Source organism: Ricinus communis, chromosome 10 (genome assembly GCF_019578655.1).
Source record: "Ricinus communis isolate WT05 ecotype wild-type chromosome 10, ASM1957865v1, whole genome shotgun sequence".
Lineage (NCBI taxonomy): Eukaryota > Viridiplantae > Streptophyta > Magnoliopsida > Malpighiales > Euphorbiaceae > Ricinus > Ricinus communis.
Window position 1 is genome coordinate 4,065,071 of NC_063265.1, and position 24,489 is coordinate 4,089,559.

General features: G+C 28.7%; 3 protein-coding genes, 1 long non-coding RNA gene and 1 other non-coding gene across 9 annotated transcripts; 3 read left to right on the forward strand and 2 right to left on the reverse strand.

Annotated features, from left to right (window-relative positions):
• Positions 1–837: 837 nt before the first annotated feature.
• On the reverse strand, positions 838–3,800 carry LOC8268285 (probable protein phosphatase 2C 4). The gene is made up of 4 exons (XM_002532285.4): positions 1,921–3,800; positions 1,713–1,826; positions 1,361–1,625; positions 838–1,223 (listed from the first exon to the last, which is right to left on the reverse strand). Exons 1-4 carry the CDS (start codon positions 3,517–3,519, stop codon positions 1,108–1,110), a joined length of 2,094 nt encoding a protein of 697 aa, XP_002532331.1. The 5' UTR covers positions 3,520–3,800; the 3' UTR covers positions 838–1,107.
• Positions 3,801–11,295: 7,495 nt separating this feature from the next.
• LOC8268287 lies at positions 11,296–16,512 on the forward strand. Of its 5 annotated transcripts, XM_015727302.2 has the most exons (6): positions 11,298–11,591; positions 12,221–12,446; positions 13,051–13,136; positions 13,417–13,612; positions 13,700–14,992; positions 15,290–16,509. In XM_015727302.2, exons 2-6 carry the CDS (start codon positions 12,287–12,289, stop codon positions 15,961–15,963), a joined length of 2,409 nt encoding a protein of 802 aa, XP_015582788.1. In that variant the 5' UTR covers positions 11,298–11,591; positions 12,221–12,286; the 3' UTR covers positions 15,964–16,509. The 5 variants fall into 5 exon arrangements, with proteins under 5 accessions (XP_015582787.1, XP_015582786.1, XP_015582788.1 ...); XM_015727301.2 differs by having other exon boundaries at positions 11,296–11,591; positions 13,417–14,992; positions 15,332–16,512; XM_015727300.2 differs by having other exon boundaries at positions 11,297–11,591; positions 13,417–14,992; positions 15,290–16,510.
• TRNAK-CUU lies at positions 16,163–16,235 on the forward strand. Its single transcript has one exon. It is a non-coding gene; the product is annotated as a tRNA-Lys (tRNA).
• A 6,385-nt stretch (positions 16,513–22,897) lies between the features above and the next one.
• LOC125368625 lies at positions 22,898–23,350 on the reverse strand. Its single transcript, XR_007214292.1, has 2 exons — positions 23,210–23,350; positions 22,898–23,112 (listed from the first exon to the last, which is right to left on the reverse strand). It is a non-coding gene; the product is annotated as an uncharacterized LOC125368625 (long non-coding RNA).
• Positions 23,351–23,383: 33 nt separating this feature from the next.
• LOC8268283 (metallothionein-like protein type 2) lies at positions 23,384–24,154 on the forward strand. The gene is made up of 2 exons (XM_002532283.3): positions 23,384–23,547; positions 23,661–24,154. The coding sequence occupies exons 1-2, from the start codon at positions 23,483–23,485 to the stop codon at positions 23,836–23,838; spliced, it is 243 nt and encodes an 80-aa protein (XP_002532329.1). The 5' UTR covers positions 23,384–23,482; the 3' UTR covers positions 23,839–24,154.
• Positions 24,155–24,489: the final 335 nt, after the last annotated feature.

Consider the following 24,489-nt stretch of genomic DNA (forward strand, 5'->3'; position numbering starts at 1 on the left):
CTACCCTTTCTTTTAGCTTATTTCCTAGTTTGACATTTTGAAAACATTAATAATAGCAATAAGAGGTGATTGTATTAGCTATTATGAATAAAATTAACCAACCAAAGGTATGATGGTGACAATATATTCTAACTATTGGATTTAGTAGCTAGTAAGAATAATTATATATATTATTTAATTTTTTGAGATTTATTTTATTGGGTATTTTCGTCTTTCTCCTTCGATTAATAAAATGGGAAATTATAAAAAAAATATATGGGCTATTTCAGTTGAATGGCATACAAATATAAGATATAGAAAAGTTATTATTCTAAAATATATATATATACATATGGATGAATTGAAAACAGTAAGGAGGTATTTGTAATTTCGCTAAAATAGTGTTTTCCCATAGAAAATACCCATATTTAAAACTAACCCAGTTGGGATGATAAAAAACTGAATTTAATAAAAGAGCAAGGGAAGTGGTTGGAGAGTTTCTATTAGTATAAAACAATTAGGAACAAAGAAAAGTGGAACTGACTTTATTCAAACGCAGAAATATATGAACCGTTGGGTCAACTAGAATAATGTTTTTAATATCTATATAATACAAAAAAAAAAAGAATTAAATAAATTTAAGCCCCAGTTGAACTTGAAGCAGGGTTTTCTTTTTCTTTTTTTCTTAATAAATTTCTTAGGCTCATCTTCCTTACTTGACATAATATTGATTATGCTGAGCAACAACAGTAACAAATTCTGATTCCTTGGTCACTTTTCTTATACATGTTACACTGACTTTTAGGCTATTCCTGTCATGGATGACATTTTATTTGTTTTTTTAAAAAAAAAAAAAAGTTAGGACACAACGGGAACATGCAAGGATTTGAATCCTTGTGTATTACCAGAGAAACAACAAAATTTGATTAGTACATTGAAAGCATGTCTAACATTTTTACAGTTTTCCTGAAACCAAGATATATTTGCAACAATAGCTTCTTTTTTTGTTTTTCTTTTCCTTCCCTCTTAGTTTTATAATCCAAGAACAAGAAAAGAAAGAAAAAACCCAAAACTTGTCAACCTTTTCATATATATATATAGATATGTTCTTTCTGTTTGATTTTGTATTTACACAGATGAACGCCATATCCTTCCTTCCAAAGAAATAATTATAACAGAAACATCGTCATGGTACCTGCGCCGGTCCCCTTGTGGAATATCAAGCAACTCATGGAAATCTATACCTGCAACATATTGTATCATCATTTTTATACTTCTTCTTTGCAGGACAATCTCAGTCCTTTAATGGAAACTTTTTAAGATAGAATTAGGAATCATGAATTAGAACCCATTGCCAAGAAAGTGTTTTTGTTCTTCTTACCAGCTCTTTTGGCTGCACGAAACAGAACTTCCTCGATTAGATGCTGTGCAGGGTCCCCTTCAGGAAATGCTGCAATGAACATTTCGACTTCAGAGATAGCTTCATCATTTGTGAAGTACTGGTAGAGCCCATCGGATGACAATATCAAGAATCTGTCTCTTGAATTCAGTTTATGGTGATAGAGGGATGGAAAACAGGTTATGTATGGGGATGTTCCAACATAGTCTATCCGAAACATCTCTAACAGCAGATCATTCCACTTTGGCTGTCAAAATTGGATATAGGTTTCGCCATCAAATTTAACATAAACAATCCTAATAAATATATGCAAGGCTGTGAATCTGGGCAATACCTGTTTGAGAAAGCCAACTCCGAAAGCCCGAGTAACCTTCAAATAACCCTTAACTCTGTCATTTGTTACTGCAGAAGGATCATCGGGATGTTCTTTCTTGATTCTCTGAACTTCCTGAAAAATCCAATCATCTTTTAGTTCACCTATATCAGTACAAAAATAATAATTTTTGCTGAAAATAAATCAAGAAAGGAATTAGATTACCCACCTTATGCACATAAGTACTGTGATCCATGGTAAGTTGAAGGGAACTCAAGTTATTTAATCTGTAAAATTCATCACCATCAAAGACTTCAAGGTCGCGCAAGCTTTCCTCGCTAATTATCTCCAAGTCCTGGTTTCCTTTCCCTAATCCAAGACTTGTGTCGCCTTTCTGTGCCAAAACAGCTCGACTATCTCCAACGTTCATCAAGTAAACATCTTCCCCTTTCATCAACATCACCAAAACGCAAGAACCCATCAAGGCCAACTCAGGTTTCTCCTCCGCCATCTTATCAGCAATTTCAAAGTAGGTCTCCTCTGTCTTCCTCAAAGCTTTCGAAAGTGCTCTCAAAACATCGAAATGGTTAACCCCATTAGAGTTAGACCCTTGGCAATTCAATTCGTCTTTTAATTTCCTATCAAGTTCCACTCTTTCTCTGTCCCATTCACACCTCCACCTCCTCTGGTTCTCCTCCCATCTCTTTGCTGCACCTTTACTTCTATGCTTCAAATTCTTTCCTTGTTTTCTCTGATTTGTAACCACAACCTCATCAGATGGATGATTTTCCTTACCAATTGAATGCGAATACTCCTCTGTTTCCTCTGTTTGTGGCGATGAAGATTCAAACTTATCGTTCCATAACAATCCTTTAAGCTCCTCATTCACATTAGTATAAAGATTAGAAAGCAAGAAATCAGGTGCATCAGGACCATTAAATCCATCATAAATCCCAACAAAAACCCATCCATGTTCCTCAGATATAACTATATGCACCCTATCCTCACCAGCTTTCCCTTGTGCCCATTGCAAATTCTGACTTTCCAATGAGAAAACACTATCTTCATCAACATCATTATTCAAATTCAACTGAGCACTCAAATTACAACTATCGCCACTCAAATGTTCACCATTTTTAACTTCAACTGAATCTTTAACAACAACAGCACCCATGAATGATTTTTTCCCTCTAGAAATAGTATTAGATATTACTCTCTTTAGACTCTTTATTATACTATTTCTCTTCTTGGTTTTCACATGTACTTCATCAATACCAAAACCGCCAGGGGGTGAACTCTTCTGTAACTTACTACAACTGTCCTTCTCCATCAAACCCGAATACAAGGCTCGATCAATCGGTGCCGATACAAACCCACGTTCAATCGGCCCCGAAAGGAACCCACGTTCAATAGGACCTGATAGGAAGCCACGTTCATTCGGACTCGAAACAGAACCTGATTGCAGCTGTCCACCGCCACCACGGCGAGGGACAGGCTGAAGAGGAACAGAAGCGAAAGAATCGGAGCTCTCGAAAGCAGAAGCTTCATCTAAATTACAACTGTAAGGCAAGGAAGCATCCGTTGAAGAAGACGACGAAGTGTTCGCACTTACAGAAGCACCTGAGATAGAGAAAAACGTTGTCGTTTCCTCAGAGTGAATTTGGTTGGTGGACGTACGAGGTGGCTCTGCTTTTATATAGCAGAAAGAATGGCCTAGTCCTTTGTGGAGCTGATCGCTAACATAAACGGCGATGTCGTGGCGGCATGAGATATCACCGGCTGTACTGTTGGAAAAACAGTGACCCACTTTTGTAACTCCGTTACCCATCAAACAAAGAATAAACAAACGCACATACAATCCAATCTTCAATACAGAAAAGAAAAACAACCGATTAGCTTTGGCTCAGCAGCACTGGAGTGTCTCTGTCTCGCGTAAAGAGAAAAAGAAAAGAGATCAATTCTTTATCTATTTCGAAGAGTATAATTGATTGATCATAGAATATTGCCTTTTGTTGCAGAAGAGAAGAAGAAAGAGGAGGAGGAGGAAGAAGGAAGAGAAGAGAGGAAGTGATGATGATGAATAAAAAAAGAAAAAATAAAAGAAGTTGGGAGTTGACTTTTGGGTGGGGGATTTGTTTGTTTTCTTTAATGGATTTATTATTTATTTTATTTAAATTTAATTATTACAATAAAATTAAAAAATTTACTTGTCTATAACTATATAAGGCTTCATTTATTTATATATTTAATTTTAAAAATTAATATATTTATTGATTTTAAATAATATAATAAATATTAATTATTTAATTTTATTTATATAAATCTGTAAATACGAAGATTATCCAAATATAAAAAGAGGAGCTTAATAGATATCGGAATTTTGATGTTTTAAGAAAAAGAAAATTGAAGAAGAAGTGTTAATGGGAGAGTTGACTATAGAGATGCGCGTGTGAGAGAAAAGTTATACTAATAAAAAATTTGCAAGATTCTTAAAAAAGTCAAAACCTTTTAGATGATTTCATGGTTTTGTGAACGGACAAATGCTTTTGAATTGTGGCTGTCCCTCGTCTCTTTATTTTTTCTTCTTTTCTTAAGTGCTTACCATAAGCAAATCAGAGCGGTGCAGTTTTTTATAAAAATAATAATAATTTAATAGTACAATTATATATATATATATATATTACCATTTGAAGAGTTTTAATAGTTAGTTTTGTTAGAATTTAAGAGAGTTTTAATATAATAGAAAATATATGAATTGATTCATATATTAGATCAGAATATATGGAATAAATAATATTTAACTCTTATATTTTTGTACATAGTCTTATTTGAGAAAAAAAAAAGTAAAATGTTTAATGTTACTATGATTTTCTTTCTTGTAATAACATGGTGAATAAAAGTAATGGAATAAAAGATTTTTTGGCCCCTGAACTTGTAGCAGAAGTTCAACTCAGTTCAAAATGAGCTTCTAGCTTAACGAAATCCTAATCTTATCACTTTATATCCGAATTAAAATTTGGTCTGTAATTTGCACCACAAGCTCCAAGAAATTAAGTTGGCAAGAGTAAATTTTTAATAGTTACTCTTCATCTCCACCTCTAATACTCTAAAAATTATTAGTTGATTTCTATTTTAACCCGTTTTTTAAATAAGATATTTTCATATAATAATATATATAATAGTATATGAGTTTCTACTATACGGTAAAACATATACTAATAACATTGTAAAATATATTTAATAAAAATTATAATATAATTAAATATTTTTATATAATGACTTTTATAATAATAATTTGCGTGCGTGACGAGCAATACTATAGGACTAAGTGATCGTGAACTACACAACATCAGATAATCATTTTTTTAACCCTCGTCACACATAGAGCGAACATGAGGACTCAAACCAAGACTTCCCACTCTCAATAATAAATACTCTTATCACTTAAGCTAGCCTCAAGTACATAATCATCTCATCTGCTAAGTCCTAAATCAAAAAATTCTTAGGCAAAGGAAGAACTTTCCTTAATTACAACACTTTGCCCTAATCCATTCTCCCCAACCCGATAGCCATAATTTGCATGGACTCCCTTTGGATCTTTCAACCGGCTCATCACAAGGAGGGCATAAAGCCCCCTTGGATCAATTGAATAAAACAGCTTCAAGTCGTCCATTGAATATAATTTTTTTCTTTTGGAAAAAGCCGTCTTGGTTTAATCAGAGCCTACTAAAATCAACTAAGATCCTACGAACTGTAATTACTATTCTCATATAAGAAAGGAATAATAGGTCATTTGCTTTGTGCAAAAATAGGGTGCAAATGGAAATATATTCGGGTATTTCCAATTGTTGGTGTTTGGTTGGTCAAAAATCACTTTAGAATTGGAATGGAATTACCCTATCAGTAGGAATCATACATTTCTCCCTCCTCCATAAATAATGAAAGTTAGTTCTCATAGAAGTCAAATCAAATAAATTTTAAATAGCTAAATAAGTGAAATAATAATTTTTTATTCATATAAATATTGCTTTTATATATTTGTTGTATATATAATAATTATAAAATAAATATTATTATTTATTTAATTATAATTAAACATTATTATTAGTGTTACCAATAAATGAATTCGATTCTGGTTCCATAATAATGAACAATATATAAATTATAATCATACATATCTCCATTCCTATTTCTATTCACATTCCCATTGAAGACATTGAACCAAACGGTCATAGGTCCTAAGTTGCTACGGATTAGTTGGCTGTTAAAAATACTATTAAATATTGATCCCAAAAAAGGGTAACTGCAAATTTAAGATGATAACAAGAGTATAGCTAAATAGAACCTTTCAAGATGAAAAACAAGCTCATTTTGGGCATATTTGATATTGTGTTACAAGTTCAGGGTCCAAATTTACCCTTTATACAAATAAAATCTATTTTTTTACAAAGGGAAAAAGATATGGGTCAGCCAAATTGTACTGGAATCAAATTAAAATCGAACTAAACTAAATGATTCGTAAATAATTTGGTTAAATTAAATCATATTGAAATTTTAAAATTTGAAAGTAGATTTTATGGAATTTGATAAATTTATGAATAAAATAAAATAAAATAATCTGTTTTTTCTATATAATAAAATAATATTATTGAAAGAAATACTTTAAAATGCAATAAAAGATATTCCAATAAAATAAACAAATAAAAATGTATTTATAGTTCATTCAGTGTTAATGATTCAAATCGATTTTATACCAAACTAACGGAAATGCTGACGTATAACAAATGGTATAAAAATATGTGGGCAAGTGCTGCATTAAACATGCTTTTACAAAGTTATTGACTTAAATCTTCCTCTTTCAGATTTGTGTTATTTCTGCCTAACATAATATTTGACCACACCATTTTGATTTTTCTTCCCCCCTCAATTTCACAGGATTCGTTTAGATTGCAACCATAGTTAGTTATGTGTTTTGAACATTTATGTGTTTGAATTTGTACCCATCAGTCAATTTAATATTTTAACTTTCAATTTAATGTAATATAATTTACCTTTTATTTAAATTATATTTAAACATATTTACCTTTAATGTAATATAATAAATGTTAGTGACGGAAATGTATTGAAAATACATATTAAAAAAGTGTTAAAAATAACATTAAAAAAAATGATAAGATATTTGTTAGATTATATTAAAAGGACTCACTAAATAATTAAAATTCTAATATATAAATATGAAATTGATATGTAAAAAAATATAAAAATTCAATGCTGATAGCTTTATTCTTTTCATTGGCACCTTTGTGTCTTAGTCCTGAAAGAGAGATTTTATGTTAGCATCTAAAGGAAATCACAAGTTTAGAGTTTTTTTTATTAACTTTGGTTTAAGTAAAGATTGATCATGGAATTTTCTTTAGAAACATTTAATCATGAAATTTATTACAGCAACAATGGAACAATGGTTGAGAAATACTGGGGAGGCATTAATTGAAGAACAACTTGGTTACCGCCTTGCCTTTTTGGTATTTCCTTTTATGGGTTTAACGACCTTTCCTTTATGGGCACCGAATACATTGAATATTTGAATGGCATCAGTTCCAAACTTCAAGAGGTTTTCTTGGGAACCAAAGTTATAAAGAAAGCCTTTCATTTGGTTTTCTCCCTTTTTTTTTCTTTCCCTTTTTCCCCTGTTGCAATATGCTGATTCAGCCTTTCTTTTTTGGGCTGGCCAGATGGGCATACCTGAGCTGAGCAATGCATTCACTACAAAAGAGTTGGCTCTTTCCCATCTTCCATTGATTGTGTGATGGGGTACGTCATTTTCTACATTTATTTTTAGTAGAAGGGAAGGGACTGTTAAAACCCAGATTGCACAGCAGTGCTCCTATGCCAGGACACTCTTAATCTTGTCATCCATAACAAGCTTATTAAGCCTTGCAGAGGATCATCCCATATATGCTTTCCTCTATCAAGCTGATATGAAATATCAGCCAACTTATCCACTGGTCCATTGGTAATTCTCTGTGGATATGGTTAATTTACAGCTTTACAATAGCTTCTCAGTCCTTTAACACTGCCTGCACTTCTTTATAGAATGACTAGTAATCCCTCTATCAAAGTTATTTTTACTAGCATGTAAGATATAATTTAATAGGGAGCTACATAAAATATGAATTTGTTATCGGACGACTTACACTTATATGTTTATTTTTCGATTAATAAATAAAATTTAATTTATATAGCCATTTTTTTTATATATACTTAGAATTAATTAAGAGTACGCGGGATATGATATTTATGGGTGGTAAAATGTTCGTTCAAGAGTTTTAACGTAGCTGCATATTTAAGATTTAGATTTAATATTTTAATTAAGCTATAAGAGATTTTTACCATCTCATTTACATACTCTTGAATTACATAAACAAATTCAAATATTCCGATTACACAGTTATAATGATTTTGCAATCTAAATATTTACCCTCTTTAGGAAGCTCTTGAGCCAATTAATAATTCTCCTGAATGAGAGAAGCAAGACACTGAATATCAATAATAGTAATAATAATAAGAATGTTGGACTCAGAGAAATAAGTATCACTCTATATTAAAGCAATAACATTGGCAGCATCTGCCTCAACTTAAATACCCATCACAACTCAATCCAGAGCAAACTGGAGTCCTTTTCCTTAATAGCTATTAATTCACCAAAGCAGCAACATTAGCCCCTTTTCATCCCAGAATAATAGCCCAAATTCCAACCTTACCGGCGGCTGCATTCAACAATTGTTATAACATATACTTCGATCATATGATTCTATATGGACTGGAATCTATGAACACCTGTGGGAAGACTTTGCAAAATATACCTTTTGTTAAAGGTAAAAACAAAAAACTGTTGGCCATATGAAATAGAAAGTGAAAAAGAAAGAATCTCATACTTCCAGCCAAGAAAACAACCACATCTCACGTGTATAAGAAAACGTTGGCTTCTTTACTTTTTTTAGATTGTACTGTTTCAAAATCTTTTAAATTATAATAAAATAAATTTATAAAATTAATATTATATTAAAAATTATATATTGAATAAATTTTTATATATTTATAAAAATTAGTCATTTATTTACATATTATATGACTATTATAATTATTTTACTTTCACTATTTTAAAATTTTTTTACATATATATTTATTTTTAACGCATGAGATTTTTATTTTTTAAATTATAATAAAATAAATTTAAAATGAATATTTTGAATATCTTTTATATATTTATGAAAGCTACTCATTTATCCTGTATTATGTCCGACCGTCATAATTATTTTGATTATAAATAATAATATAAATTAAATTTATATATATAATTAAATAGATTTTTGAATATTTTATAATTATTTAAAATATTTTTAATATCTTAGTTACTTTATATTTTAAGATTTTATTAATATAAAAATAATAAATAAACTAATATAAAATTATAAAATTATACATAAACTTGAATTCTACATGTCAATAATAAGTACACGTATCAAAATTAAAAACTGTATGTGTTAGAATACAGTAATACATGTCAATAGTTTTTATTAGACTAGATACATATTAATATTTTTTTTATCTATTTAATTGTACTAAAATGTTCATTTTCTATATGTATAATATCCATTAGATGTAATATTCTATAATAATTAATTTTCTTTGTATTTAAATATTTATTATTTATGAACTTAATATTTATTACGTCTAATGTTTATGTTCATTTCGTTTAATATATTATTCATCAGTGTTAATATTAATGTTCATTATCTAGTATTGCAATGTTCATTGTTTGTATATATGTAATATTCATCAATATTCTTAAATAAAAATATTGATTACTTATAAAAGCTTTTATTATTTTGTGATGCATATTGAAATTTTTTTATGATTGATTTAAATATTCATCATTTACAAGTATAATATTCATTAATTTATCAATGAATATTCGTCGTTGATGAAAATGATGCCCAATAATTCATTCAAATATACATATATAATATAGACATAACATAAATTGTTCTTACACAGTTAGTAAACAAAAAAATATTAAGCTAAAGTTATACTACAAATATTTATATTATGGTACATTTTCTTTCTAAAACTACTTTTAAAGTGTATAATGCAGGAACTTTTGTCCCGCTTTTTTATTATTTTTTAATTTTTTTAAATTATAATAAAATAAAATTATAAAAACTAATATTATATTAAAAATTATACATATTTAAATTCACGTGTCAAAATTAAAAATTATATATGTTAGAATATAGTAACACATGTCAAAAAAATTTATTAAACAATATACATATTAATATTTTTTATTTATTTACAAGTACTAAAATATTCATTTTCTATATGTATAATGTCCATTAGATGTAATATTTTATAATAATTAATTTTCTTTGTATTGAAATATTCATTATCTGTAAACATAATATTTATGTTTATTTTCTTTGATGTATTATTCATCAATGTTAATATTAATATTTATTATTTGGCATTACAATGTTCATTGTCTGTATATATAATGTTGATCAATATTCTCAAATAAAGATATTAATTATTTATAAAAGCTTTTATTGTTTTTGTAATGCATGTTAAAAGATTTTAATAATTACAATAAATATTCATCATTTATAGACATAATATTCATTAGTTTGCTAATAAATATTTATCATTAATAAAAATCATACTACTAATTCATTCAAATGAATATATAATAATATAAACATAACATAAAATTATCTTTGATAAATTAAAAAAAAAATCAAGCTAAAATTACACTATAAATATTAATATTGCAGTACACATATCTTTTCAACAAAATTAAATTAATAAAAAATAAACATTTTATATTTAAACAATAAACATTCAATACATATTTAATAAATATAAAATGCATCAGCGTCTAACGGGTGTCAGACATTGAGATGACTTTTTTTATTAATTAAACGGTACCGGATGATCATAAAGCTATATACATAAGGTCCATCTTATAATTTGCATGTGAGATATCAGGATTAAGCTTAATCAAGGTTAGTATGCGTATGCCCTGCATGCTCATGTAACAACTTAGAATGATATTACTTATGAACCGTCCAAAATTTGTTTTTCATGTCATAAAGTTTACAGGTTTAAATACTAAACCTGTAAATTTTTCTTGTTATCTATATGAGATCGATTATTATTTAATTACCATGAAAAATAGAATCACGATTTTATATTAATTTGAATTACATAGTCAATTTTGTTCTTAGTTGAATTTTGACTAAGATGCACATATATAATATGTAATTAAAAATAGATAAATAAATAAGAGTTACCCATAATTCTTTTAGAAAAAATTAATAAATAGTTCCTTAAAAAAATAAACTTATGATAAGAAATTAGAGCAATTTTTTTAAAAAATTATATATTAATATAATTATCAGAAATGTAAAATCCCAATATTACGTAACTTCGTTGAATGCTGGGTTATAGGGCACAAGTTGTCTCCAAATGTATAATAGCATGCGATGCCCGTGCTGACCGAGCCTACAGTTAAGTTAGTTGGAAAAATGGCCGCGCTTTTCAAAACCAATCAAATAGCACCTGCATTTCACAACACAAAAGAAAAAAATAATTGGCAACCCAAATTTAGAAATTAATAATTTAAAAGGAAATTTTTTCTTTTTTTCCTTTTTAAGACCAGACATTTAGAAAACACAAAACCATCAAATTTAAATCCGAAGTTTATGGGTTGAATTTGTTATAATTTTCAGATTCAACATTTCTTTCTCATTCATTAAATTTTTTGGTTTGTGTTCTGCACCGCATGCAATGGTTAGGGACAAGTGCAAGGATTTTGTTTTCAAGTTTAATTTCTTTCACAAGGTAAAGAAAATTGTTTCCCTTCTTATTTGCATGTTGTGATAATGCTGTTTGTTTCTTGCGAATTGGTTTCTGATCAATAGAATGGAGAGCATCAGATTGAAGTGTAAGATTTTGACCAAATTTTATGGCTCTCATTTGAGTTTTTCTGTTTATAATTCAGGAGTAAAAAGATAGGGGGATTTTCTTTCATCAATTTCTAATTATATTAGTAGATCAGAATGGAAAATTCCCGATTCTTTTTACCCCAATTCCTTGCTCTGCCTTGATCGGGGGTTTGAGGAATCAAGTATGACAGGATTATGGGTTTCTTTGTTAGATTTGGCCCATCTCTTCTGTTTGTATGTTCAATGAACGCACATACAGTTTAACTGCTATTCCTTTTTTAACTGTTTTTTTCCTTTTGTCCTTATTGTGAATCTGAGTTTATTTAATCCTCGATCAACTTTCATATTCACTATATGTTAACAGGTTATAGCCTTCTGTTTTAGTTAGGGTTTTCTCGCCTTAAATTTGAACAATTTTTAGTAATGTGAAAGTGTTCATCTTTTGAAAACCTGAAATCTGGTATAAATGATTATGATGATAATGATGGGGCGTGCTTCAAATTTACTTGTGTTAACTTGGATCAGGTTTAACAAGACTAGCTGAAGTCATTTGTCACCTAAGCACGTCCAGAAGAAAGAACACTGTAATTTATGGGAAAAAATTTGCAGCATAGTAACTCTCCGATCTCTATCCAGAATAGTGGTCCGGGATGCATGTGGGGTGTGCTTCATATACTTAAGTACCATCATTGGCGTTACATTAAGAAAAGACTTCCCTACAGGAGGCCTGTAAATGGCAAAAATGCCATGGGTAAGTAAAATTGGTTTCCCCATTTAATATGAACAATTTATCATTATTTTTCTCCAGTTCTACTGGCTATTCTTTTGATTTGCAATGGATGCTGTGCGTTCTTCTTGAACTGCTTTGGCTAATTGGCTGTGAATGCCTGCGTGTCATATCTGGAGCTTTACTACTAAGGGATATGTAATAAATGTACTCTCAAGAACTGCATTATGACTTAAGTATTGTTTGTTAGACAGATGCATATAGCATTGTACCGTTATAAAGACTAATTTCTGATAATAGGTGACCACATTCTTGTAATTAGGTACATGATGCACTGACTCAACAAAATAAAAGCTTGATTCGTGGTTTTATAGATAGGAAGATATCCTATCAAACATTCCTGGTAATGGTAATAGTAGATTTCTGTCAGGTGGAGATCTTTTTTATGGTTAATCTTTAAAGTTAAAAATACATATCAGAATCTGTTACTTCAGCAATGTGGACCTTTGTTTTATTTGATAGACTAGCATGATATCAATTTATGCCCACGCCTTTTGGGTTAAGAATGCAAGTTAAAGGAATTGCATTGTTCAAATCTGTGCGGTGATAATCTTCTCATTCTTTCTAGGAGTTGGAAATCCAGGATATGATACAAAAGCATCAAAGAGTGATAGAATGTTCCATCGTGGCAGCAGTGGAGATGACAGTCTTACTGTAAGTTCATTAAAATGAGCATATGTTTAAACAGTTTTGAGCATTTAGTGAAAGTATCCCTAGGTAATCATTATTACAAAGAGAAGTGAAGCGCAAGCTTGCTCTATAGTTCTTGTGCAGTTGTGCTCTCTGTTCTGTTTGATTTGACCACTGAATCTAAGATGTGACTTTTTTAGGATTTAACATTGTCTTGTTAGCATGCACGTATACATAAATCTGTGTCTTGCGTATGTGTGTTTGTTTGTGAATATAGAAAGGTGGCTGAGTTGAAAAGTATCAGGTCAACGAGAAGATGACACAGTCGACTCCAGTAACCAATAATTCTGTTAGATCTCGGTTGAAATCACTTATAATAGAAGAGTTGTATAGAATGAAGGGTCGACATCGCCAAACCTCATCTCATCCTGTACAGTCGCCCCTGATGCGAACAGATTCCATCCATCGCTTGGAACCTGCAGATAAGGATCCCCATGCTGGTATAACATTGAATAACGAAAGTCCCCTTACTGCTAAGAACCTAAATAATGGAAGTCCCGCAATTTCTGACAATCAGAACTTTTCAGCTCCCAGCTTACTGGATCCATTAGTACCAAATTCTTCGGAGGATCAAAGTTCAGACGATTATAGTACCATCCTAACAAGGAATAACTCGGACATTGATGCAAATCACTTTTTCTCTGAGGGAAATTCAGGAAATCAAGATTTAGTCCATGCCCAGGAACTCAATGCGGATGCTTCAACATGGCAGTCAAATGAGTTTATGGATGCTCTAGATATCATTAATTTGAATAAAGAATTCTTTATGAAAGTTTTACAGGAACCAGGTTCTCCCTTTGCTCATCATTTCCACAGTCGCCGGGCATTAAGCAGTAAACTGGCATATTCTAAGTCTCTGTCATTCTCTTCATCTAGCTCATCTTCTATGAGAGGATCTGGGCCAAGAAAAGTTAAGGCAAATGAGCTAATTGAATCTCATGCAGTTGAGTCCAAGTCTAAAGAATATATCCGCTCAAATTCGATGCCATCAATACCTGCTGAGTACCAGACATCTCACCATAGGAAGAATCAAGCTGTAATCAAGCGTTTCAAGAATCTTAAAAATAAGATAAAACATGTAATTAGACGGAGCAAAAATGAGAAGCATCGGATTGCCATGGACGGAATCCTTCACAAGATTCCTCATGGTCAAGAGCTCCCCAAGGATGTGAAAAGTGAGAACCATTCCGCAAACAGAGATGATAATGAGAGCCCCAGAAGTAGTTGTGAGAGTCATAATTCTCTTCTTTCTACCAGTAAAACGGGATCCCATTGCTTTAGTAGAACATCATCACTATGTGAATCGCTAGATAGATATTGTCAATTATATGAGTTTAGTTGCAAGGGAGACGCTAAACACCATTGTTTTGAACCCTTAAAATTAACTGAAGATTCACCTCAAGAAAGTGCTTCGAAATCCATGGGAAGATTGTTTTCCTCACCTGACCTCAAATCTCACTTCTGTTATGATGAGGATTCTTCTGATGCCTTTCCGTTAAGTCAGGTTAGAAATGCTGCGGATGCAACTGTGAGCACAAGAAGTGATTTCAGTGAACAATCGGATGCAGAAAGTCATATAAAAAGTGATATTCAACAGAACCTGGATAGTAACACAGTTCCAGTTGGAGATCGACAAGAGACGGTAACAGTTTCTAATGTCAAAGGAGATGCTAAGTTGGATGTAATTAGTGACGATCTCGAGGAATCTTGCAATAAACAGGATACTGAACCATCAGGATCAGAATCCAACAGTGTCCCTGTGTCTGGTATCAAATTTCAAGAGGATCATACTACTCCTGTGAGCCTTTCCAGTGCAGAAGGTATCACCTCTTGCTAATTCTTACTTTTAATTCAATATTTTGTCACAAACCGAACTGCATGTGATGCCTTGCTTAATGGTAAGACATATTTTTTGGACTTAGACGTGGTCATTGATATTAGTTCATTATAGATGATATAATTTATTTTCGTGGAGATTTTACTAGGCAGTAAGGTAATATTTTGGGGTTTAACATTGTGGTTTTCAGCTCTTAGAGCATCAAATTTAAGATGCTCAGTATCTAACTATTTGACTTTCCACTGCAATGAATGCCTTTATGGATATATATTTTAAACAGAAGCAGATTTAAAACTGACGATAAGCCTTCCTCTTCCCGAAGAAATTAATTGTTGGGAGGACCAGGTGGCAGCAACAATTATCAAGGATGTACCGGCAGTAGCTGAGAGTGGAATTGAGAAAATAGAAGTTCCAAGCAAGCAAATCCAGTTTCAAGTGGGTGCCAAAGACAAAGCTGAATTTGATTATGTGAAGGACATACTAGAGTTATCTGGTTTCACCAAGAATGAACTGCTCGGAACATGGCATTCAGATGACCAACCAGTGGATCCTTCTCTGTTTGAGGAAGTGGCAGGCTGTATGTTTCTTGATCCTGAGTGCTCAGGAACTGAAGAAGGCTACCTCTGTTATCACCTGCTGCTGTTTGATCTGATCAATGAAGTGTTGATGGAGACTTACGCAAGATCATACACCTATTATCCCATGCCCTTATCTACACTTTCCCACATTCGTCCAATGCCAGTGGGATACCATGTTCTTGAGGAGGTGTGGACAAACATAAGCTGGTACTTAAGCTCAATTCCAGAGCCTGACCAGTTACTGGATCATATTGTGAGTAGAGATTTAGCAAAAAGTGATGGGTGGATGAACCTGCAATTTGATAGTGAATGTGTGGGGCTTGAGGTTGAGGACATCATTTTTTATGATCTTTTAGAGGAAGTCATTTTCAGTTGAGCATCTGGAAAACTCAGTTTCCATCTGAAAGTTTATTTGTTGATCTACCTCATACATAAAATTTTGTTTCTGATTAACTTCATAATCAATGTTAGATACGTATCTGGTTCTTCTCATAACATGTTGTATAGTTAGAAGCAATGTGAATTACTTTGTACAGGTCAACCTATATTATAAATGGAGATACGTAAGAACATGAGCCCGTCTAGCTCAGTTGGTAGAGCGCAAGGCTCTTAACCTTGTGGTCGTGGGTTCGAGCCCCACGGTGGGCGGCTTTTTTTATATTATTATTTAGTTCTGGCCATTTCTCTTATGCCACGCTATTATAAACTCATTATTTGATTTGGCAAAAATTCAAATAGTCATATGAAAAGGAGAAATATATATTTTAATGAATGGTATGGGACCTTGTGACGAATGCCTAAAACAAATAATTCCTTGCAGAGGTCTTGTAATTTTCTTCCACTTTCGGCATTATATCAGACAATTTCTTCTCCTGTTCTTCCTGTCAAGATGTGACGAGACCAGGCTTCCATATATATCCACAACAAGAATGGGCCATTTTGTTTTGATCCCACCACAAAATCTGTTTGTTCTACAAGTTGATGGGCCCCCATAGGACACAATTCTTTTTAAAAAAATTACTTTTTAAGATTCTTTTTCAAAATTTTCTTATAATTTTTTTAAAAAAATTTATTATTATATTTTCTTTTAAAATTTTATAAAAATAATACTAAAATTATTACTTAAAAAATACCAAAATGATATCATTTAACTTGTATTACTGTGAAACCAACAAAATGAAGTAAATATATCATTTTATTTTATATATTTATATTTGGTATTCATGAATTAAATAGTATTATATTTTTTTATAATAACTAATGTATTTCGATGATATAAAAGTATATGGTTTTAAAAAATATATTGTAATATATTAAAATGCAGTTGAAAGTATATTAAAATATAATTAAAATAAAATTAAAAAAAGATTAATTAAAAGTGACAATAAATAATAGTTTTGTGTTTATAGCAGCTATTTTAATTTTTATGATGATGAATGAATAGAGATGAAGGGTTGAAATGATGCGGTTATAATTTGATTAAGGAAAATGATACTTAAAAAATACCAAAAGAAGGACACCATCCATGTCCTTTCGTGATGCTACCATGCTAGAAGAGCTTGGAAGGGATTGCTTTCTGCTCTATGACCAGGCGTCTTGGCACGCCCAAGACTGGATTTGGAAGAATATTTCAAGTTTGCTTTATGACTCTTTCATTGGAGATTGGCGTGTTCTTTTCACTATCAACATTTGGTGGTTATGGAAATGGCGTAATGGCAGGATTTTTAGGCAGCATAGTTCTAATTGATGCTCAAGTCCGATGGATTCAAAATTGTGTCTCAATTATTATCATAGCTTTTAATATTGATCAGTTTCAAATTACCCAATGACAATATTTGATAAATTAAAATAAAAAAATAAAAAAAAAATTAGTAAATTAAAATATTAATATCAATTTATAAATATGGTTCTGACTGACAGGGCATTTACCCTAGAGAGATATATGCAATTTTAAGTGGTATGATACAGTGATATGAGGGCATAAGTTGTCTTGTTCTTTTTTGCTTTTTCCTTGCCATATGAAGTGCTGGAGAGAATATCATTATGAATTTTGCATTCCTTTTCATACACTTTTTCTATATCATGTCATTTCATTTTGACTTAAATTAGTTTATTTTTGAACGGGGCACCGAGAATAAGCTGTTTGGAGTACGCATTAAAACCAGGAAAAAAAATAAAAGAAAAAGCCGTTCTGATACTTGAGCTATTGAATGGATGGAAGCACATTAAGTTAAGTGACGCCTTATTTCTTCAATAATAAATCAAAAAAATATTCTAATATGATTATATGCTTAATTAGCTGGTGATGGAACTTGACTTTTTTTTTTAGCTTCATATGTCCCAAAGCCATTCAAATATAATTTTACAATAATATATTTATTAGGGATCAGTACAAAAATATAAATTTTATTACTTTTCATTCCGATCAGTTATTATTATTAAATTGTTCATATTTAATAATATAAGTTTGAAACTTAACAACTTTTAATTTTATTATTTAATCATTCAATCACGGTTTGAGAAGTCATTCATCTAATAAATTCAATGTAACGGTCAAACAATGACATTTTGAATTATTAAGTTATAAACTCATATTATCAAACACAAAAAATATGATAATAATGATTGATAAGAGTAAAAATAACTAAATCTTTAAAATTTAAGATTTTTAATAGTAAAATATTTTTTTATCACGATACATATTTTAAATTATCAAATAATAAAATCATAATATAGTCTTTTATGCTTATCCTATTTATTATTGTATATACTTGGTGTCCCACTACAACAATTAAGAGCAGTAATGGAGATTTATATGATAATTTTGTTTTTCATGAAATCATATTTATTTTATTAGTAACAGGTGGGATTCTATTATCTAGTGATAAAAATAAAGTGGAAAAGAATATGAAAAAAGTAATATAAACATGTAGACGCCGAACAATAATTTCCATGTAGGATCTAGCATAAATATATGATTGGTGTGAGCATAATTTCTTAATAGAATATAGTTTAATTTGACCACTAATTTTATTGTTAGAATTTAATTTAAATTTTTTAAAATTTATAGATATTTTAGCTTAAATTTTTATATATAATATTTAAATTAATTTTATTTTTTATAAAAATGAAAGAATAAGTTACACACCTTCTACAAAAAAAATAGATATAATAATAAATAAAAAAATTAAATTCTCACATTAAAAAATATATTAATATTCAAATAAAATACAATAAAAGAATTAACAATGACGGTGAACGAGACAGTTATAGTAGTGGTGGTACTAAAAACGGTAAAAGTGATAATGATTTTGGCAAAAATAATGATGGTAATAACTACTTATTGTTTAATTATATTATACTATAATTATAAAATATTTTTTAAATAATATTATAAAAATTTTAATTATTTTTTATTTTCAAGAGAGAGTGACTCTCACTCTCTTTTTTTTAAATAAAATTAATTTAAATTAAATATATAAAAATTTAGACTAAAAAGTCTATAAATTTAAAAAAAAAAACTAAATCGAGCACTTATAACAAGATCAGTGGCAAAATTGAACTTTATTCTTTTTTTTTATCTATCAAGATAAGGAATAAAAAGACTAATAAATATAGAATGAATTCGCAAATGATTATTATATAAGAATTCATATTTTTAGAACATTCTAAATATGACAAGAAAAATATTTTTATATTTATAATAAAATAGGAAATTTACACTTTTAGTTAAAATCCATTAAGGTACCATTTTATTAAAAAATGATACAAGAAAAAAAAAGTAAAATAGAAATAATAAAATTGAAAGATATATTTTAGTGTGATAGAATATATTGTCAAATTAATATGAAATTTATTTGAAAATGCTACTTATTTTATTAGAATTTAATTTAATTATACAAATTTAATTATATAAAATTCTAAAGTAACTTTCGCTTCATTTAAAGCACATAAAATTAAAATTTGTAAATAAATTTTATGGATTTCAACTAAATACAATTGTGTTTGGTTGAAATCCATAAAATCTATGAATTTATTTACAAATCTAAAATTTATATACTTTAATTAAATTAAAAATTAATCTAAAATTTTTATTTAATAAATTTATAAAATTGATTATAATTAAACGAAATTTTAACAAATATATACATTTTTCTATTTTATTTTATACTATTGAAATATCTCTTTTAATTTCTATTTTACTTTATATTTTCTATCGTATTTTATTTTTCATGTATTTTCTTTTAAATAAATTGATTGATTCTAATCAAACACAACCTCAGATTTCTAAAGTTATTTTATATGCTTTCAAATATCAATTTAACCATCAAATTAAGTGTGAGACAAACTGTGTAGTGATCTTCTCACAATCAGAGACCAGTATTAATATAGAAATTGATAAAATTGAATGAAAGCATTTTTGGATAACATTTTGATTATATAATTTGTGAAAGTACAAGAAACCCCAAAATAATATTATAAATTGTTAATAGAATGCTGCCGCCACCTTTTATATCCTACTTCCAAACCCTTTTGCTTTGTTTGTGCCATTTTCTTAAGCATATTTCCGTTTGTATAATTATTGTTATTTTGCTGAGTTTGACATTTAAGGGAAAGCTGACTAGCAATCTTGATTTCGGGAGAATCAAGTGAGCTAGGCCGCACGTGGATAAAGTTTAGGGATAAAACAAAACTCACGTGACATACGTTGCAGCAGTATTTCATATTATCTTGTAATACTAAAAGAGTTCAGTTTTGATTTTAATGCATCTAATAATATTTTTGAATTACCCGGTACTTGTAAAAAAAATTATTTAATTTTTAATATTAATTACAGAATTTTAAAATATCTAAAATCTATCTCTCTCTCTATATATATATATATAGTTTTAGATTTTAACTTTTTAACACATGTAATTATATTTTAACTCATGTAGTCTTCATTTTAATATGTATATTTATTTTTAATATATGAGATTCATACTCATGAATAATTTATTATTTTTTAAGATTTATTAATTAATAAATTATCTTATAATTAAAAAATAATTTTAATCTTAAAAAATACTCAACCGTGTTCAAATATTAAACCAAATAAAATATTTAATTTATTAACTAAATTAAATGTCATATAATCCATTTAATAATTAAACTATAAAATATATTTTTAATAGAAAATTAATCATTATAATTCCAAATAATATATTTATTTAATTAGAAAATAACTCAAAATTTAATTATTACTTTAAAATATAATTATATTCTTACAAATAATAGAATTATTTATATAATTATATGAAAAAATAAATATACTTAAACGTATTTATACGTATTATATATATCTGTTAATATATGAATCTGTTTAAATAAACATGTTTATTTATTTCATTTGCGAATTAGGGAAGTCAATACGTTTAAACCTAATTCTTTTTGCGTCATAAACGTATTGATATGATTATGATTCAAATATGCTTATAATAATTCTAAATCCATTTAACAATGTGCGGTGTCGTATGGTGTTGTTTAATCTGATCATTTTAAAAATTGTCAATCCCAGTGAAGTCAACCGATAGAATTAGATTTAAATAATCATTACTAGAATGATTAAAACTAGCTACATAATTTTTTACTTTTATAAATTATTAATATTTTTTATTCTTCAATAATATAAAATCTTTAGTAATATGCCATCAAATAAATAGATGAAATTAAAAATTTATTCTTATAAAAGAATATAGTCACAAAATATATTCTGAAATTACTTTAGAATATAAATTTTCTTTGTGAATTACTTATTACATCAAAAATTAAGTATTTAACTTATATTTCTATAATAATTTTAATTTCTATGTTATTCACATAATTTACTTTGAAAATACTAGTCTTATTCTATTTTAGAATTTTTATACTTCATAAATTTTTTATATAAATATTTTTAATATTTAATAATTTCTTACTAATTAAGTATCTTAATTATAAAAAGATAAAAATAATAAAATTACATATTTATACTTAGTGACATTTTTAAAATTTAAAAGATAATATAAGCATTAAACAAATCATTTCTATTTTTTTTAATTCATATATTTTACATATAAAAAACAGATTTTTCTATTATTAACTAGTCATGCAATGCACGATTATAATTACTTTATTATAAATAATATAGCAAATTAAATTTATATTTACAATTAAATAGATTTTAATATTTTATAATTATTTTTAATAGTACTAGAAATAATAATAAATTAAAATATTTTAAATATACTTCTTATACTTTTTATTGTTTTAAGATTTTATTAGTACAAATTATTTTAAATGTATTTGTTAATTAATTTTTAGTATTATATAAATTTATGATATTTATTGATATTACTTTGTTGGTGGGTTAGAAATAATTTTATAATCACAAAATTAGATTTTTATTTAATATAATGTTAACAGTATTATTTTTTAAAATCAGAATTATTATATAATTAAAAATTAACTAATATAATATTAAAATATTATTAAAATATTATTTTTAAGGAATAGAGTTACTAAATAATTAGAAAAATAATTTATTAATTAATAAAATAATAATAAAAATTATAAAATTATATGCAAATTTAACTTTTAAATATCAAAATTAAATATACATATTTAAATAAAAATATTATATATCAAAATAAAACAGCATAGAATTATATATATATATCATCTAGCAATAAAAACTCTAAAATAATAATATTTTTCATTTTGGTTAAAAATAAACACCGTCGTTATTAATTAAAAATAAAAAAAGATAAAATTGAATCTATAAATATAATTACTTTATTTTCTTGATTTAAAAAAATGATTAAATCACTTTAAGATGTATTGTATTTTATAAATTAATTCTTAATTTTACATTGTTTAGTAATTTAATTAAATTATTCAAAAAATTAGAATAATATTATTTTAATTTATATTTAAAAATATTTCTTAATAATAATTTTTAAAATTTTATGGTAAGCAAAATAATATGAAAAATCGGTTTTACTTATTAAAAAAAATAATAAAAATATTACTAAACTTAAAAATTTAAGTTTTATGATTTTCATATATTGTATGTTTAAACCTAAATATCTTTTTGACTCACTAATTTTTATATTAATCACAATTGATTTGTCATATGCTAAAATTTTGAAAATAAATATATTTTTAAAAATAAATGAAAAGTATATATATTTATTTGAAAATTTTAAAATAATTAAATAAAATTATTAAAAAATAATATATAAAACTTAATTAATAATTAAAACTATTTTAAAATACATTTTAGCCGGAAATTTAATTGTAGCTTTTGCCTTAAAGAAAAAGGAAGAAACACTAATCATAAATATCAATAAAGCATGCCCCACACACTCTACAAACTGTAGTATAGGGAATCTCCTTTGAGCGAAAGGAAATCACATGTTGATCGACACGATACACTCCTTCCATTGCCAAATGGCCCCACACCGGGCCCATCACCTCTTTTAATCCATGGTGATGACGGGTCCACCTTGATGGATCAAGACGTCCATTTTATCTTTCAAAAGGAATTTTAAAATAATAATAATTCTTAAATCAAACGGTAAATATTGTAAAGGTCAACTTACTCTAGAAAATACCGGAACTGCCCCTCTGTTGGCTCTGAAAGCGACGTATACGTGGAAGAAAGCAGGTAAAAAGCTTTGGACCGGTCGATTCGGAAGGATAAGTATGACGTAATATCATGACACGTGGACGGTCGATGCCCACCACTCTCTCTCCGCAACTGCCTATATATTGAGTGGCCAATCCTTTCTTTTCTACTACATAGAGAGAAAGATCCTTTAATCAAGAAACATAAATTAAAACATCAAACAAACACATCAATTCTTGAAAAGAAAATGTCTTGCTGTGGAGGAAACTGTGGCTGCGGCTCCGGCTGCAAGTGCGGCAACGGTTGTGGCGGGTATGAAATTAATTCTCATGATCTCTTCTTTTCAAATTTTGTTCATTTCATTTCTCGAATCTTTTCTTGTTGTTGATGATCGATGGAAATGAATTTTTGTTTTGTACGTGCAGATGCAAGATGTATCCTGACATGAGCTTCTCAGAGAAAACCACCACCGAGACTTTGGTTCTTGGGGTGGGAGCAGAGAAGGCACACTTTGAAGGAGGTGAGATGGGCGTCGTTGGAGCTGAGGAGGGTGGCTGCAAGTGTGGCGACAACTGCACCTGCAACCCTTGCACTTGTAAATGAAAGAGATCCTGCCTTGATGTTTACGAGTGATAGCGTCTAATGTAGTGTCTGTCTGTTGCGGTTTTTTAAGATTTAATAAAGTAGTAACGGCTTGTGGTTCCTATCGAGATCCTATTTCTTGGATAGGGTTTGGGCTAAGCCATGGCTGAGACTTTATATAATGTAAAAGTAAAACTAGTTTATATGAGAATTTACATGCATGATAATGATTTCCTTTTTCATGCAGTAAATCGAATCGTATGTATGTATGTATGTATCTATGTAAGGAGTGAGCTCTTTGATGGCTTAATGAAGAACTCCCCTTTCTTGTTACTAATTCACATCAAATTGCTTTTGATTTTAGAAATCATGACAGTTATATGTGACGTCTGGGTACTTGATAAGAACAAGCAAACAAAAACTAACCAGTTTGTGATGATTGGTTGCTGGATTGGCATGTGAAATTGTGATAAGAATCAGAATAATGGCCAGTCAGATGTACTAATAAATGATGATGGCCCGCTTAACCTAATTCCGTTTCACACACTGCATGGCAAAATGAGCATTTGTTGAAGAGATGACGAAGTATCACTTTGGGCCACGAATTAATATTATAGTCTACTTTTTGTTTGGTGCGTGTTAATTAGCCTAAGCTTGACCACTGTTAGTGAA

Bases quoted from the DNA above. Each gene is read 5' to 3' on its own strand.
- LOC8268285 (XM_002532285.4), bottom strand. From the start codon at position 3,519: ATGGGTAACGGAGTTACAAAAGTGGGTCACTGTTTTTCCAACAGTACA. The intron at 1,827-1,920 runs GTGGGTAATCTA...TGGATTTTTCAG, and splicing joins ACAGTACTTATGTGCATAAG to GAAGTTCAGAGAATCAAGAA. The intron at 1,224-1,360 runs GTAAGAAGAACA...AATATGTTGCAG, and splicing joins TCGTGCAGCCAAAAGAGCTG to GTATAGATTTCCATGAGTTG.
- LOC8268287 (XM_015727300.2), top strand. From the start codon at position 12,287: ATGGGAAAAAATTTGCAGCATAGTAACTCTCCGATCTCTATCCAGAAT. The intron at 12,447-13,050 runs GTAAGTAAAATT...CATTCTTTCTAG, and splicing joins AAATGGCAAAAATGCCATGG to GAGTTGGAAATCCAGGATAT. The intron at 14,993-15,289 runs GTATCACCTCTT...TATTTTAAACAG, and splicing joins GAGCCTTTCCAGTGCAGAAG to AAGCAGATTTAAAACTGACG.
- LOC8268283 (XM_002532283.3), top strand. From the start codon at position 23,483: ATGTCTTGCTGTGGAGGAAACTGTGGCTGCGGCTCCGGCTGCAAGTGC. The intron at 23,548-23,660 runs GTATGAAATTAA...TTGTACGTGCAG, and splicing joins TGCGGCAACGGTTGTGGCGG to ATGCAAGATGTATCCTGACA.